Genomic DNA, 14,201 nt, shown 5'->3' with positions numbered 1-14,201 from the left:
CTTCTGTAGTCTCACTTGCTTTTAAAAATCAAATGTGGCGACTTGTTTGTAAGTGTTTTCAGATTAATTTTGATTTAGGTTTTATGTACAAATCTCTACCTAATCAGGTTTCAATTTTATATTATTTTGTTTACGCATCAGTGGCGCCGTCTTGTGGTTTTTTTGAAGAACAGTGTTCAAAAGCAGCAACTTTCAACAGGAAATAGCGAATTATAAATTCTATATATCAATAGATGTTTATATGATTAGTAAAATATTAATTTCATATTTTCAAATAACGTTTTCATTGTTAACTTTTATCTTTGTTTTCACACAATGGGATAATTTGTCAAATCTGGAGTGGTTTTAATGTATTAGATTGATATTAATATTATTATTTATCATCATCATCATTATTACTACATACTCCTGTTATGGAACCTGAGTGCACTAACAATATATTTAGCCTACTGTAAACCTAAAATGATCTAAAGTAAAACAAAGATGTCTTTAAAAACGTATTATATGTATAAAGTGTGTTGTTCATTTTAATTTTTCAGAATATTTTCTTATACAAATATGTGACAACTTGCCTCATCTGACATATATATGAATTTTGACAACACAGTAATCTGTTGAACGTGCTACATATGACTCGCCACTAGATGTCGCTGTTGTTTAACGCATATACTTGTGCTCGTTCAGCGCGACTTTAATATATTTTATTGTGGTTAAATTCCAGCAGAGATTTGCCAGCTATGTTAATGAGTAAAAATGAGGCAACCAATTACTTAAAACATTTATTTTTTTATTTTTTTATTGACCCATGTAAAGAAAGTGCAGCAGCGACCACAAAAAGGAGCAAACTCTGTTTAGTCGGAAAGATGTACAACATACAACCCATTCATTTGTACTTTATAATGAAAGAACAGTCATTTACAAAACCACTCGCACACAAACGCTGCCATGTTACACAGAACAGAGACCGACAGAGAAAGACTACATTAAAAAGGTGCACGCACGGATTTATAAAAAATGTACTCAAGGACGCCAGTTATTAGAGATGAATTTCAGGGTCATTATGAAAGGACGATTATTTCACATCAAAAGGGTCTGAGAGAAAACGAGATGCACTGTAGAGGCCTCAAAAAAGAAACTCACTTTAATCAAAAAATGCTGCTCGAGTTTCTTCTGCGACTTCACCGTCTCGTATTGTGTTATTGTCCTCCAGCAGTAGAGACAGAGAGTGTAAAGGGATCAGACGGGATGCAGGACTTTTATTAGTTTGTCACCTCACACCAAAAACAGTATCACAAAAGATCAGAGCTGTTTCGAAGTCTTTCGAAGCGTGTTTGCGCGCCAGCTCGCTTGTATTGCAGGTCTCTATATAATGCTACAGGTAGAGTGTTGTGTTGTGAACGTGTGAATGTGTTTTCATCAGTGTAATGTTGATCCCCATTGCATCCTGGTTTGATGGTGCATGAAAGACGTGCTAGTTTCCTCTTCATCGCTGTCTGAGTCGGTACTAGAGATATCGCAGTCCTCGTCCTCTTCCTCCTCGTCCTCTTCCTCCTCGTCTTCTTCCTCCTCCTCAGTTACTTCTTCTGCTGACTGAAGCTCCTGAAAGCTCTAGAATCAATCAAATTAATCTGCTGTGATAAATTATTCCAATTCTTTCCATTTATCTGGTTACTCTCGTTCAGATTCATTTAAATTAATTACTGTATTGAAAAATGAGACAAGAATGAAGAATCTTAAAGCAAATGTAGTTTTTGTGTATTTTTGCGACTACAGTCAAGCAGGTGAAATTCATAAATTCGTAAATATATTACTGTCGTAATTACAGTGGATAGCTATGGAAGCCCGTTTCCGCCACTGGGGGGAAAAAAGTTTAGTTTTATTTAAAGTTTGACATGACAGGATATTGCAGCACAAAACCCTGAAATGTGTCAAACATACACATACTCCAAGACAATCATTACTTAGTATAAAACAATAAAAAATTGCTGATATACAAGCATAATAAAAAAAAAAAAAATCTATTACATACATATACATACATACATATATATATATATATATATATATATGTGTGTGTGTGTGTGTGTGTGTGTGTATATATATATATGTGTGTGTGTGTGTGTGTATGTGTGTATATATATATATATATATATGTGTGTGTGTGTGTATGTGTGTATATATATATATGTGTGTATGTGTGTATATATATATGTATATACATACACATATACACAAACGAATAACACAGATTCACAGAAAAGGCATCCTAATCAAGGACCCGTGAGTTATCTATACAACTATTTTAGAGCACGGGGAATAAAGGAGAGTTAAAAAAAAAAGGTAATTGCGAATTTTTATCTCACAATTCTGACTTTTTTTCTCGCAGTTTCGAGGTTACATCTCACAATTTTGACTTTTTTCTCGCAATTGCGAGTTTATATCTAACAATTCTGACTTAATAACTCGCAATTGTCTTATAAGGTCGGAACTGTGAGATAAACTCGCAATTGTGAGAAAAAAAACTCATCTCACAATTCTGAAATTCTGACTTTATAACTCGCAATTGCGAGTTTATCTCAGAATTCTAAGAAAAAAAGTCAGAATAGTTAGAATTTAAAGTTTAGTTTAGTTTAGTTCCTTTTTTCATTTTTTTTATTCAGTGGCGGAAACGGGCTTCCATAGATAGATGTGGTTAATAAACACAAGCCATTTGCCTTATTACAAATTTGTGTACCATCAGAATGATTTTGAAAATGATATTTTAAGGTAAAAAACAAACAAAACCCTTACATACAGTTGCTTTAAACAGGTAGTACATCCAAAATGTAGTTTATGTCTAAATGTACTCTACTTTCTTCCAGGGACACAAAAGAGGACATTTATAGCTGAATGTCTAAGCTGTTCGTTTTCCTTTAGAAAATTACAGATTAATATCAGTCTTTTCTACACATATATCTGTCATACAACTTAAGTGAATATAGTGAATGGACTTTTGAGCTTGAAAGCCCCAGTCTCCATCTACTTTCATTGTAAGGAAAAGAGGAATGTGAACATGCTTCAAATTTGGCTATTGAACACATCTTGCTTGGCTGTAATAATCAATATTAAGACTCATAATTTATAGTTATTTACAAGGAAATTCACAACAATTGTGAACATTCAGGAAGAAAGTAAGTCATACAGGTTTTTGAAGTGACATGAATGTGAAAATTAACACAAATGAATTACATCTCATTCCTTCTTTTCTTTAAAAAGCACAAATCAAGGCTATACAGTGAGGCACTTAGTGGGGATTTAAAGGCAGAGATGTGAAGCTTTTCATTTTAGACATATGCAATATTTGAGATGTAAAGCTGTTTAAATCATAATTTCTCAAGTTATTTTAGGGTTTACGGAGTTCTGTTGTCACAACAATGTTGACAATTGGATATAGCATTACACACTTTAAAAAAAATAATTATATAGTTCACCCTAAAATGAAAATTGTCGTCATTTACTCAACCTAATTTTATTTCATGGTTGACTTTCGCCCTTCAAAACATCATCTTTTGTGTTCCAGAGAAAGATGGCATAAAGGTTTGAAATGATATGAGGGTGAGTAAATGATGACAGAATTTAAATTTTTGGGTGGACTATCCCTTTAACACAAATTGTTTAAGTTTTGTGGCCATATTATTGAATCTGTGTGTATTTTAACATTTACGGATTGGCACTAATCACTTCCAACGTAAATGCCTCACTGTAACCCAGATTTGTGTGTGTGTGTGTATATATATATATATATATATATATTTTTTTTTTTTTTTTAAGTGGAAATGATTTTTTGCCACAAATGCTGTCAATTGAGCTTAACTTGAACGACACCCAGAACATTTCTTTAACAACCACAACAGCTCCAAAAGAACAAATCTCCTCAATAGGGAGTCAAACCCTGGTCTTTTGCATGATAGTCTGTGAAAGTGACCATTGTGATTAAAATTTTTTTTTTTTTTTTAACTAGATAAATAATGCCTCCAAACAATAACAGTCCTGGTTCTAAACCCAATTCTAAACCATATAACTAGCTAGAAAAACCAGGGAGGGAAGGGATAGGCTGGTTAGAATGTTATTGATGCTCTAATCTTCAGATCTAATTCAAATCTCAAGGATCAACAGAGATATTGCTTGAGGAACATACTAAAGGCAAAATACTAGGCCAATGATCTCTCATATAATTTTGGTGCTTTCATTTCTTCTAACCGTTTAAGTCAGTTGTTCAGCTCTAGCTGATTGTGTAACTGCTGTACTGTCAGCTATAAGGAAAAGTTTTCGTTTTCACAGAGACTCGTGCATGCTGTGACAGTTTGACAGACGTCAACATTCTGGCAGCTTCTTTACATTATGGTGTCTTGTGTTGCTTGAGCATGTAGACGGTTTGTCGTACCTCCAGAGGGTTGACAGTGATGGAGAGAGAGGATCCGTCGCAGTCTGCTTGTTTCTCTGGCAGCGTGTGCGTGTGAATGTGCTCTTGGTTTTGTGGTTGGTTGAGGCGGTAAACACTCAGAAGCACCACCAGCAGGGCGGCGATACACAGCACAATGACTGCAGTAGCAGCGGCAGGTATAACTAGAGAAAAACAATAAATGCACTTAAATCTCACACCCCGTAGACTTTAAAATAGATGTGATAATTGGACAAGAATCTGTGAGGATGACAGTCCCATCTGTTTAGTATGCTCTAAATAATTGCCATATTTTGTATAGTTTTTTTGTCAGTTGATTCCTTAATGATTGCATGCATGATTCTTTTGGTACTTTTAAGGAAGCCTCAGTGAATCGAACTGTATTGGATGTGAATCTTTAAGAACATACAGTAGTTACAGTTCTTGGTTTATTTGAGTTTAATAACTAGTGGTTAACACTTCATTTCAGCTGATTCAGTAAGTGATTCATAACCTGATTTAAGTCTATTTTTTTAAATACTTTTTTTCAGGATTCAGACTACACTGGCAATAGTTTTTAAACTGGAACCAGTTATTTTTGTTTCCCAACCTTAAATGGAATGATATATTGAAAATATTGTCTGAATGGCATTCAGTTAACGTTAACTTTAGTTAATGCATTAAGTATCATGAACTAATAATAAACAGAACACTTTTTATTGACAGCATTTAATTTATATATTTATTATTGTTCATTGTTAATTCTTCTTCCTTTATAAAATGGGGTTAGTATGATTGATTTTTGAAAGAAATTAATCGATTTATTCTGCAATGATGCATTATATTGATTGAAAATGACAGTAAACCATTTAGAATGTTACAAAAGATTTAAATTTCAAATAAATGCGGTTACTTTTGAACTTTCTGTTCGTCAAAGAATCCTAAAAAATGTATCAGTTTCCACAAACATATAAAGCAGCATGACTTTCCAACACTGATAATAATCAGAAATATACATGAGCATCAAATCAGCATATTAGAATGATTTTTGAAGGATCATGTGACACTGAAAACTGCAGTAATGATTCAGCTTTGATCACAGGAATAAATTACATCTTACATATATATTCAAATAGAAAACAGTTATTTTAAATTGTAATAATATTCCACAATATTATTGTTTTTACTGTATTTTTAATCAAATAAATGGAGCCTTGGTTAGCAGAAGAGACTTCTTCCAAAAACCTTGCCAACCTCAATCTTTTGAGTGGTAGTGTATGACTTAATTATAACTGAGATGAATATATCTATAAAGTATTTCATATTTGGTATCACCTCAGCTAATGTTTACATAATTAACATAATCACAGACACACTTAATTCAGTCTGACACAATCATCATGATTTTCACTCACCTATGCTGTAGTTGTTTGATTCTATGACTGTAGGGTGAATAATTTGCATGTATTTGGGCGGAGCCATCGCATGATTGACATGTTCAATGGCTTCCTCACTGTGAAGGATGTTGACCTAGGAGAAAGAGTGATAGAGCATCTTTAGGACATAGATCAGAGCCGTGGCATTTCTTTGTTTGGTTCTCACCTGTAATGTATACTGATCGCTGGTGTAACGTCCGTTGAGCTCAGAACAGGTGAGTCTGAAGGTGCGGACGGAGTCGACAGCCTGACGGCTCTGATAACGCACCTGTCTGATCACCTCTGTGTAATGAGAGATGGAGTCCACACCTAAAACAGATGTAGAAGATGAAAGAAGTGAGGAAATTGTGTTGGGAAACACAAAAGTAAGTTGCAGAGTTTGTTTTTACCATATATGGACATGCCAGTGCTGGAGTTGGCATATTCCAGGTGTTTGCCCAATAAGGCGCTGTGGTGCAGTTCCAAACTCTCTAGCCCCGCCCTTAACTCCTCCCCCAACACAATGATGTCACAGTAGTCCAGATTATGTGTGATTTCCTTAAATGCACCTGACCAGTGATCTGCACACATACAAAGATGAAACAAATTTTAATGAATAATAATAATAATAAAAAAGAAATCTTTCTTTCTCTGCCATAATTCCCACAGTTTTCAGAATTATAATAGCCATGTAGTATATGCAATATAATGGTCATATAATTTTGGTCCAGTTTTTTTTTTTTTTTTTTTTTTTGATCAATTTAAAGTACGCATATTAAACACTTATATAATATTTAATATATCAAGTAGGTTTCTATATGCAAATGACCTCTATTCTGATGATGTACCAGAGTAGTTCATATACTAGTCATATACTACTGTTCAAAGGTTTGGGGTTGGTAAGATTTTTTTAATTAATAAATTTTTATTGAAAGAACACATAAAAAATTAAGTAAAAACAGTAATAAATGTTATTAATTATAAAATATTATTACAATTTAAAATAACCCTAAACATATTTTGAAGTGTAATTTATTCCTGTGATGCAAAGCTGAATTTTCAGCATCATTACTCCAGTCTTCAGCGTCACATGATCCTTCAGAAATCATTCTAATATGCTGATTTGCTGCTCAACAAACATTTCTGATTATTAGCAATGTTGAAAACAGATGTGCTTCTTCACATTTTTGTGGAAACTTTTTTTTTTTTTTCAGGATACTTTGATGAACAGAAAGTTTATAAGAAATTTATAAGAAATATTCATATTTTGTTTTACATGGTTTACATGTCTTTACTTTCACTTTTGATCAATTTATTGCATCTGTGCTGAATTTAGGGTATTAATTTCTTTAAAAAAGATCGAATTCACCCCAATGTTTTTGAATGCTAATGAATATCTACATAGTGACTGAAACTTTAATTGGAAAGAGCAAGAAAAGTGTAGTTTTCTTGGATTTGTCTCATTTAAAGTAAACAAATTAGCCCTCAGAATAATGGAAGGAGAGGCGTTTCAGATTCAGAAAAGCATCCTCATGAAAGACTCGTGTGTTGTGTGTTGTGTTGTGTTGTGAGGGTGGAGGGTGCAGTGAGCATCTGTCTTTTATGATTTATTAACATGTTTTTTTGCATTTACTGTTGTTTTCCACCAAAACAGCATGACACCTGCGGTCTGTCAGTGAATAATGCGCTCTGCGCTGCGTTTGGGGACTTTCTTTGTGGGTTGTTTTCATTAGTAGTGTTTTTGTTGCAGAAATAGTTCACCCAAAAAGGAAAAATCTGTCATCGTTTACTCAACTTCATGTCTCTGACTTTTCTTTTGTTCAACACACAAGGTAAAGTTGAGCAGGATGCTTTGGCATAGAATGGATCCTGTCAAGCTCCAAAAATGATGATTTACTGAAAATTTGCTGAGAATGTTCCCTCTTAGATCTCATTCCTGTATATTCAATATGGTGGGTCAAAACAGGTTTGAATAAGCATTACAATATATCACTTAAATTTTAAGTTTAGAACGATACGAAGGTGAGTAAATAATCATTTTGAACAATGATTGAACCCATTAAGAGAAGAAAGGTGATTCTAGAAATGGTTCTCTGTACCTGTGTTTGTCTGTCCGTCGCTTTTTGTTACTGTGCTAATAATATGCAAATCTCTGAACAGGGATAGGCCGAGGGCAAGGTCGGAGGCGGGGACGGTCAGGTGCTCCGCCCCAGTGATTGTGATGCGTGGTTCACTAGGCTGCATTACCATGACGACTGCCTCAATATCAGGCACAGAAATACACACATCCTCTCCGAAACACCTGCAGAGATCACAAACACAACAACACATTCTTTTACTTTTGTGTGTTATTTTAGATACAGACACACACAAACACACACATACAGGGTCCAAAAGTAAGCAACAAATGCAGCTGCCATATTGCCAGTGGCTTTATTAGGAACTTTTATTTCTAAAAGATCCTTTTTTTCAGATTTACGTTTATGAATAAATAAGCTTTCCATTGATGTATGGTTTGTTAGGATAAGACAATATTTGGCTGAGATGCAACTATTTGAAAATCTGGAATCTGAGGGTGCAAACATTTTGAGAAAATCACCTTTAAAGTTGTCCAAATGAAGTTCTTAGCAATGCATATTACTAATCAAAAATTAATTTTTGATATTTTTACAGTAGAACATTTACAAAATATCTTAATGGAACATGATCTTTACTTAATATCCTAATGATTTTTGGCATAAAAGAAAAATTGATCATTTTGACCCATACAATGTATTGTTGGCTATTGCTACAAAAATATACCTGTGCTACTTATGACTGGTTTTGTGCTCCAGGGTCACATATAAAGTTGATCAACTTGATCAATTCAGTTGAAATTGGCAAAAGTTATTTTTGGACATAATTATATAATGCAAAATAATTTCCCATCACCTACAGTATAATTAATATTTAGCAGGGTTATTTTAGTCTCACTGTGATACTATTATAATTTTTATTGATATTTTGAATATTAATATTTTTATTCTATTTTTGTTCTTCTATTTTCTGTTTTTATTTTAGTCCTGAAGTTTTTTTGTTGTGTTTATGTCATTTCTATTTATTTATTTATTTTAAAATATATAGTTTTCATTAATTTCTTTAAGGTTTAGTTATTTTAGTACATCAAGATAAACTAAATGAAAACGAATTTGACTGGCAACATGCATAACATTTATTTTATATTTGATTTGATTTAATTTAAGTTAAAGTTTATTTTATTTTTAACAAATTGTTCTATGGTTTTTGCCTTTGTTTTTTGTTAACTATCATAAACCTGATATTTAGAGCTGGTAAATTGTTTCAGTTCACTTGTCATTGGCAGGTTGGGCATGAAGTTCATTTTGAGTCCTGCAAACACTCCCTCAGAGGTGAAGGCATCTTCTATTGGATATAAATAATAAGAAGCATTCGACAGTGATGTGTAGAGTGTAAACAAATGACTTGGAGCTGTTCCCAACTCATTACGGAGACTGCAGCGCTGATAACTTCACACAAAGAGAAAAACTACGCCTGCAGTGAATTAATAACACTTCGGCTTTCTTGAATCTCACAGTAATTGGACTTAATAAGCTTAAAAGCAAAACACAAACGGTGTTTACTAGAATTAATTTACAACTCTAGTGATTTCACCACCGTGAAGCAGCTCTGAACGACAGGAAGTAGGAAGTCCATTATCCACAAATGAACACAGATCCGCCTTCTCTAATTAAAGATGTTGTTCTTAATCCTGATGCAAACAAAAACTCACATTCATCAACAGACAGGAAATGAATGGAGGAAACCATCTGTGACTGAAGGTTTAGATACGCTGAGGCTTGAAGAGATTAATTCATGTTTCGTTGCGAAAACAGCTGTTTGCTACAAGATACACTTGGTTTAAACTAAAATATGATTTAACTTATTCTTTTACAATCTGTGGCGATTGACTGATGACCAAACGATGCATGCTGTTTGACATCTTTAGCCCTATGTTTGGATGTCAATTGTTTCTCAGGGTGACGTGTGTCGAACATATGCTTGGATTTTCCATGATGAAATTTATGCATTCGAATGGCAGTGGATAATGAAGGATGAGGCATTCTGCCATTCACTAAACCTGGATGTTTGCTTCACATCTGTTTAAACACATCAACATATTCCAGCACTGAAGGAGCCAAGTGTAAACTTTACTGTTCAGTATTGAATATTTAATTTTGCATGATGATTTTCTTCTAGTTTTACATTTATATGGCTTTTTTTGCTATTATTTATTGTTCACCTAAAATTAAACTTTCACAACAATATTAATTTAATTAAATGTAATCTTTAGCAATTCTCAAAATAAATCCTTTTTTATTTAAATATTGGAATATATTGTATTGCATTGCAATAATATTTTAAAAATGTATTTATTTATTTTAAAGGAAATCCCCTATTGAAAAACATTTAATAAGTTCAATAAATGAGTGATATTAGTAGATCTCAATATTGGCCAAAATACTGGTAATTATGATTTTTGTTGCATCATAAATTCACTTGTAGCATTTAAAACATTTTTAAAACAAATATTTTCTATTTCTTTAAACAGTATAGCATTTTATCTGTTCATAACACACATATAATTATCAGCTTATTGTTACTAGCAGAATTATTAGAAACAGAATTATAAAGATAATTATATAATAATTGCAGTGCATCCCTGATGATTTGACCTCACATTTTATTTTGGCTGGTGGGAGAAAAACACAGATTTTTCTGGTATTTTTTAATCACTGTCTAGCTCCTGTAAATGTTGAAATGACTTCAGGTCTCCATGCAAAACAAGTTCTGTCCCCATAGGTCGCTTTTCCATGTTTACATCATTACTTTTTACGCCAAGGTGATATTGTGTTTCCTTTAATTCTGAGTTTTTGCACAGTGTTTGTCTCCTTGACAAGCAATCTGTTACTTCGCAAAAGTGTACATGAATTGTGTAAATTACTTTTAGAAAAAAGTTACTAATTATGCAAAACACAACACGTTTGTGTCAATATAAGTCTGTTATCAGCAAGTTTTAAGAATGAGAGAAGCTAGATTTCAATTAAATGTCTTACAGTAATATAATACTTAATTGCTCTATTATGTGTGTTTTAGTGTTGTGTGTGTGTATGTGTGTGTTTTCATGCTAATTCCCTGTTGCCCTTGCTGAAGGAACTCCGCCCACTAGCTGTGCTGAAGCCTCCGAGGGGCGGGTCATAATCCTCTAGGGGCTTATGCATATTCATGATCTGCTTTGAATAATCATGGGGCGCCAGTGGGTGCATTTCTGTTCCAAAAAAATTCAAATCTCTCTGTTATTCTCTTTCCATTTCCCCATCTGTACATAAAAAATTAAACCTCCCTAAGCTTGGAATATGAATTAGATAAAAACAGAATAAGAGTAAAGGTTACAAGAAGGGTTAGAATTGCTTATAGTATGATTAGGGATTTGAAATAGCCAGCAGCTAGCTAGCAGAAAATGTACAAATCTAGTTACAAATAACACTCAATAAAGGTTCTTGTTGGCATATGGTTCCATGAAGAACTTTTAACATCAATGGAACCTTTCCAATGTTCTAAATAGTGGAAAAAGGTTGCCAGATTGAGGACACTGGAAGGCGACGAGCTTCTCACTGTAAGTTGATGAGTCGATTTTATCTATGTTTTAATATTCCTCTGGTCATAGAGTTCTTTACGTGGATGCTGAGGCTTTTTAGGTCAGGTAGAATCGGCGATATCTGATCCATTTCATTTGCTGGCTTCCATGGCTGCAATACGCTGTGTTTTCCACCAACTGGCAACCCGGGGTGTCAAAATACTATTGGGTAAATTGGCAGTGGGTGGAATCACACAGACCAAAACAAAAACAGACATTCCGACACGAAACACATATTTCAAAGTAGAATAAATTCAGTATTGTTTTTCAGAGAACAAGTATGTAAACTTACATGTTTCCTAAACCAACTACAAACTTACTGTGGTATTTTGTGCTTTGGTACAGTCAAAGAATTACATATAGCACCTTTAAATGTAAGAAATGCCAAGTAACACATTGAATTAAATGTCAATTTTAAACTAGAAAGACTAAAATAGTATTTTCTTGTAAAACATTCTTCAATATATATATATATATATATATATATATATATATATATATATATTTTTTTTTTACATGCAGTAGGATATAGTTTTAATAACTTTTCCAGCCAGAGTCGAAGCACAGTTAAAAATTCTGGGATGCTTATCAGAACTTTGCAACCAGATATAAATGGTTTGATTATTCATATTGCCATATTCCAGAGCTAAAACTCTAGTACTGTAGTTCAGAAATGGGATCTCATGAATATTTATAATCTTACTGCACTGCCGTCGAGATCCGGAGGTGACGCGATCCCTTGGTGGGAAACTGCCGAGAGTTGATGTAAGAAACTTTTCTCAGTGCGCCGTTCATCTGCTCCAGATCCTCTCCCTCCATCACCACCAGAGACTGAGCGGGATTCAGATGGAACTGAGAGAAGACAGAGACAGAAAAATGTGGGATATTATACTATCAAAGTGTCTATGAGAGTGAGCATTTGAGGCAGAGATGTGCAAAACTCAGAAATGAAGAAATGTCTAAGAATCTGAATTGAAATTTGAATTTGAATGACAGGAAGAGGAAATTCAACCCAGGAATTGTAACAATTGCATAAAAATAAGGTTAATAATGCATATTTTTTCAATTTTGAATATTATTTCTACACTGAAAAATATCGGTGTAGAAACAATTTTCACCTAGAAATTGATAGAAAATTTCAGAATGACAAAAATGTGCAAGTAATTAAATGAAAATTTTAAGCAGAAAGACTGAAATATTTGTTGTAATCTTTGTTATATTTGCAACTTTGAAAAAATTATTTTTATTTGCTATATTCTGTAAAAAAAAATATTGTAATTTTAACTGTAAATGACTGAAACCATTTATTATTTTGTATCATTTATTAAATGTATATAACTTATTATTTATCAATGTCAATTATTATTAAATGTATTGAATTTAAATAAGGTTGTTTTGTAAATATGTATACATTTTTACTGTTTTTTTGGGGGGTTTTTTTTGTAAAACTACAAGATTTGTTTTTTAAAGCGTAATTTTGCTCTAAAATATTTCAGTGATTATTTTTGTGTAGTGTAAATAGGCTATTAAACTAGTCAGTTCTTGTCAATGAATTGGTCAAATGAATGAGTAAATTGGTGTTTTTGAATTATTTGATCAACACCCAAGTCTGGATCAGAATCCTGTGGCATTTCAGAAATGAATTATTAATGTAATCTACTGTTTTGTGTATGTTAACAGGTGTAATTTATGGTAATTTATGCAGATAATTTTATGATCAACTACACTTACAGCAGCTATATGAATTAAATTACTAATCTAAATTCAAATTCTGCATGTTCTGGTTCATGGTTCTGAATGAAGCACAATCCTGCTTCGAGCTTATGAGCGATCAGACCACCTGAGTGAAGGAACACCTGTCTTCTGTCTCTCACTAACACTCTGACTCTCTGTCTGTAAAACCTGCTTTCATTTGATCCTCAAATCTTCCCTAGAGCTTCTCAAATACAATAGAACAGAACAGAGGAAAGCAAAGCAGAAAATGGAAAATGTGCGTACAGAAATATCTCTCCTCAAGTCTCATCTCCTGGCTTTTCGTCACTTTTTCCTCATTCGTTTTCAACAAAATAGTGAGTTTCATCTCTTTTCTTTGGTTTTATTTAGGGCAAACTCCTTTTCAGAACTAATGCAATGTGACTTACAGTATAAAATTCACCAGAATGTGCAATCAAATCTGTGTCCTTGAAGTAGTTGAGCTATAGTTGAGCATTGCACATTGGCTTCAAGCACAGCTCATTCATTCAGATTTGTAATTTGAATTTGTGTGAATGTGTGTAACCTTTATCCTCTGTCCAAGGCTCTCCAGTGAGGTGATGTCCAGTCCTTCTTTGCAGGCCTGTAGGCAGGAGATGATTTTCTGGCTTTCAATCTTTCCTGGTCGTATCGTCAGTCCAGACAAACTGCCTCTGAAATACTGCGTAAACTTTGCTTTAGAGACCTCACCACCTGCACACAAACACACGTGACATGTGATATGATTCTGTAGCATTTTAATATTCCATTTATAATGTTTCTTGCACCAAATCCAGTCACAATTTAGTTTTTCTTGACCTTGCATTGACTGGCTAATAGAATTAAATAGGCTCTTTTGGGTCAGATTTTATTTTAAAGAAATAAATACTTTTATTAAGCAAATATGCATTATAGTAAAAATGTATAATGTTACAAAATATTT

The 14,201-nt window shown here is 33.3% G+C and overlaps 1 protein-coding gene across 2 annotated transcripts in view; it reads right to left on the bottom strand.

Moving 5' to 3' along the window:
* Nucleotides 1-741: 741 nt before the first annotated feature.
* The window catches only part of clstn2b (calsyntenin 2b), a 56,479-nt gene continuing 43,019 nt past the window's right edge, over nucleotides 742-14,201 (bottom strand). For both annotated transcript variants that reach the window (XM_058744527.1, XM_058744526.1), the window contains 8 exons: nucleotides 13,806-13,972; nucleotides 12,231-12,379; nucleotides 7,935-8,137; nucleotides 6,246-6,416; nucleotides 6,023-6,165; nucleotides 5,836-5,950; nucleotides 4,424-4,605; nucleotides 742-1,608 (listed from right to left, as the gene is read on the bottom strand). In XM_058744527.1, coding sequence (XP_058600510.1) covers nucleotides 1,417-1,608; nucleotides 4,424-4,605; nucleotides 5,836-5,950; nucleotides 6,023-6,165; nucleotides 6,246-6,416; nucleotides 7,935-8,137; nucleotides 12,231-12,379; nucleotides 13,806-13,972 — 1,322 coding nt within the window. In that variant the 3' untranslated portion in view covers nucleotides 742-1,416. The remainder of the gene's footprint in view (nucleotides 1,609-4,423; nucleotides 4,606-5,835; nucleotides 5,951-6,022; nucleotides 6,166-6,245; nucleotides 6,417-7,934; nucleotides 8,138-12,230; nucleotides 12,380-13,805; nucleotides 13,973-14,201) is intronic.

This window comes from Onychostoma macrolepis, chromosome 15, assembly GCF_012432095.1.
Source record: "Onychostoma macrolepis isolate SWU-2019 chromosome 15, ASM1243209v1, whole genome shotgun sequence".
Lineage (NCBI taxonomy): Eukaryota > Metazoa > Chordata > Actinopteri > Cypriniformes > Cyprinidae > Onychostoma > Onychostoma macrolepis.
Note: the sequence above shows the minus strand (reverse complement) of the source record. Positions and strands in the feature narration are given on the sequence as shown.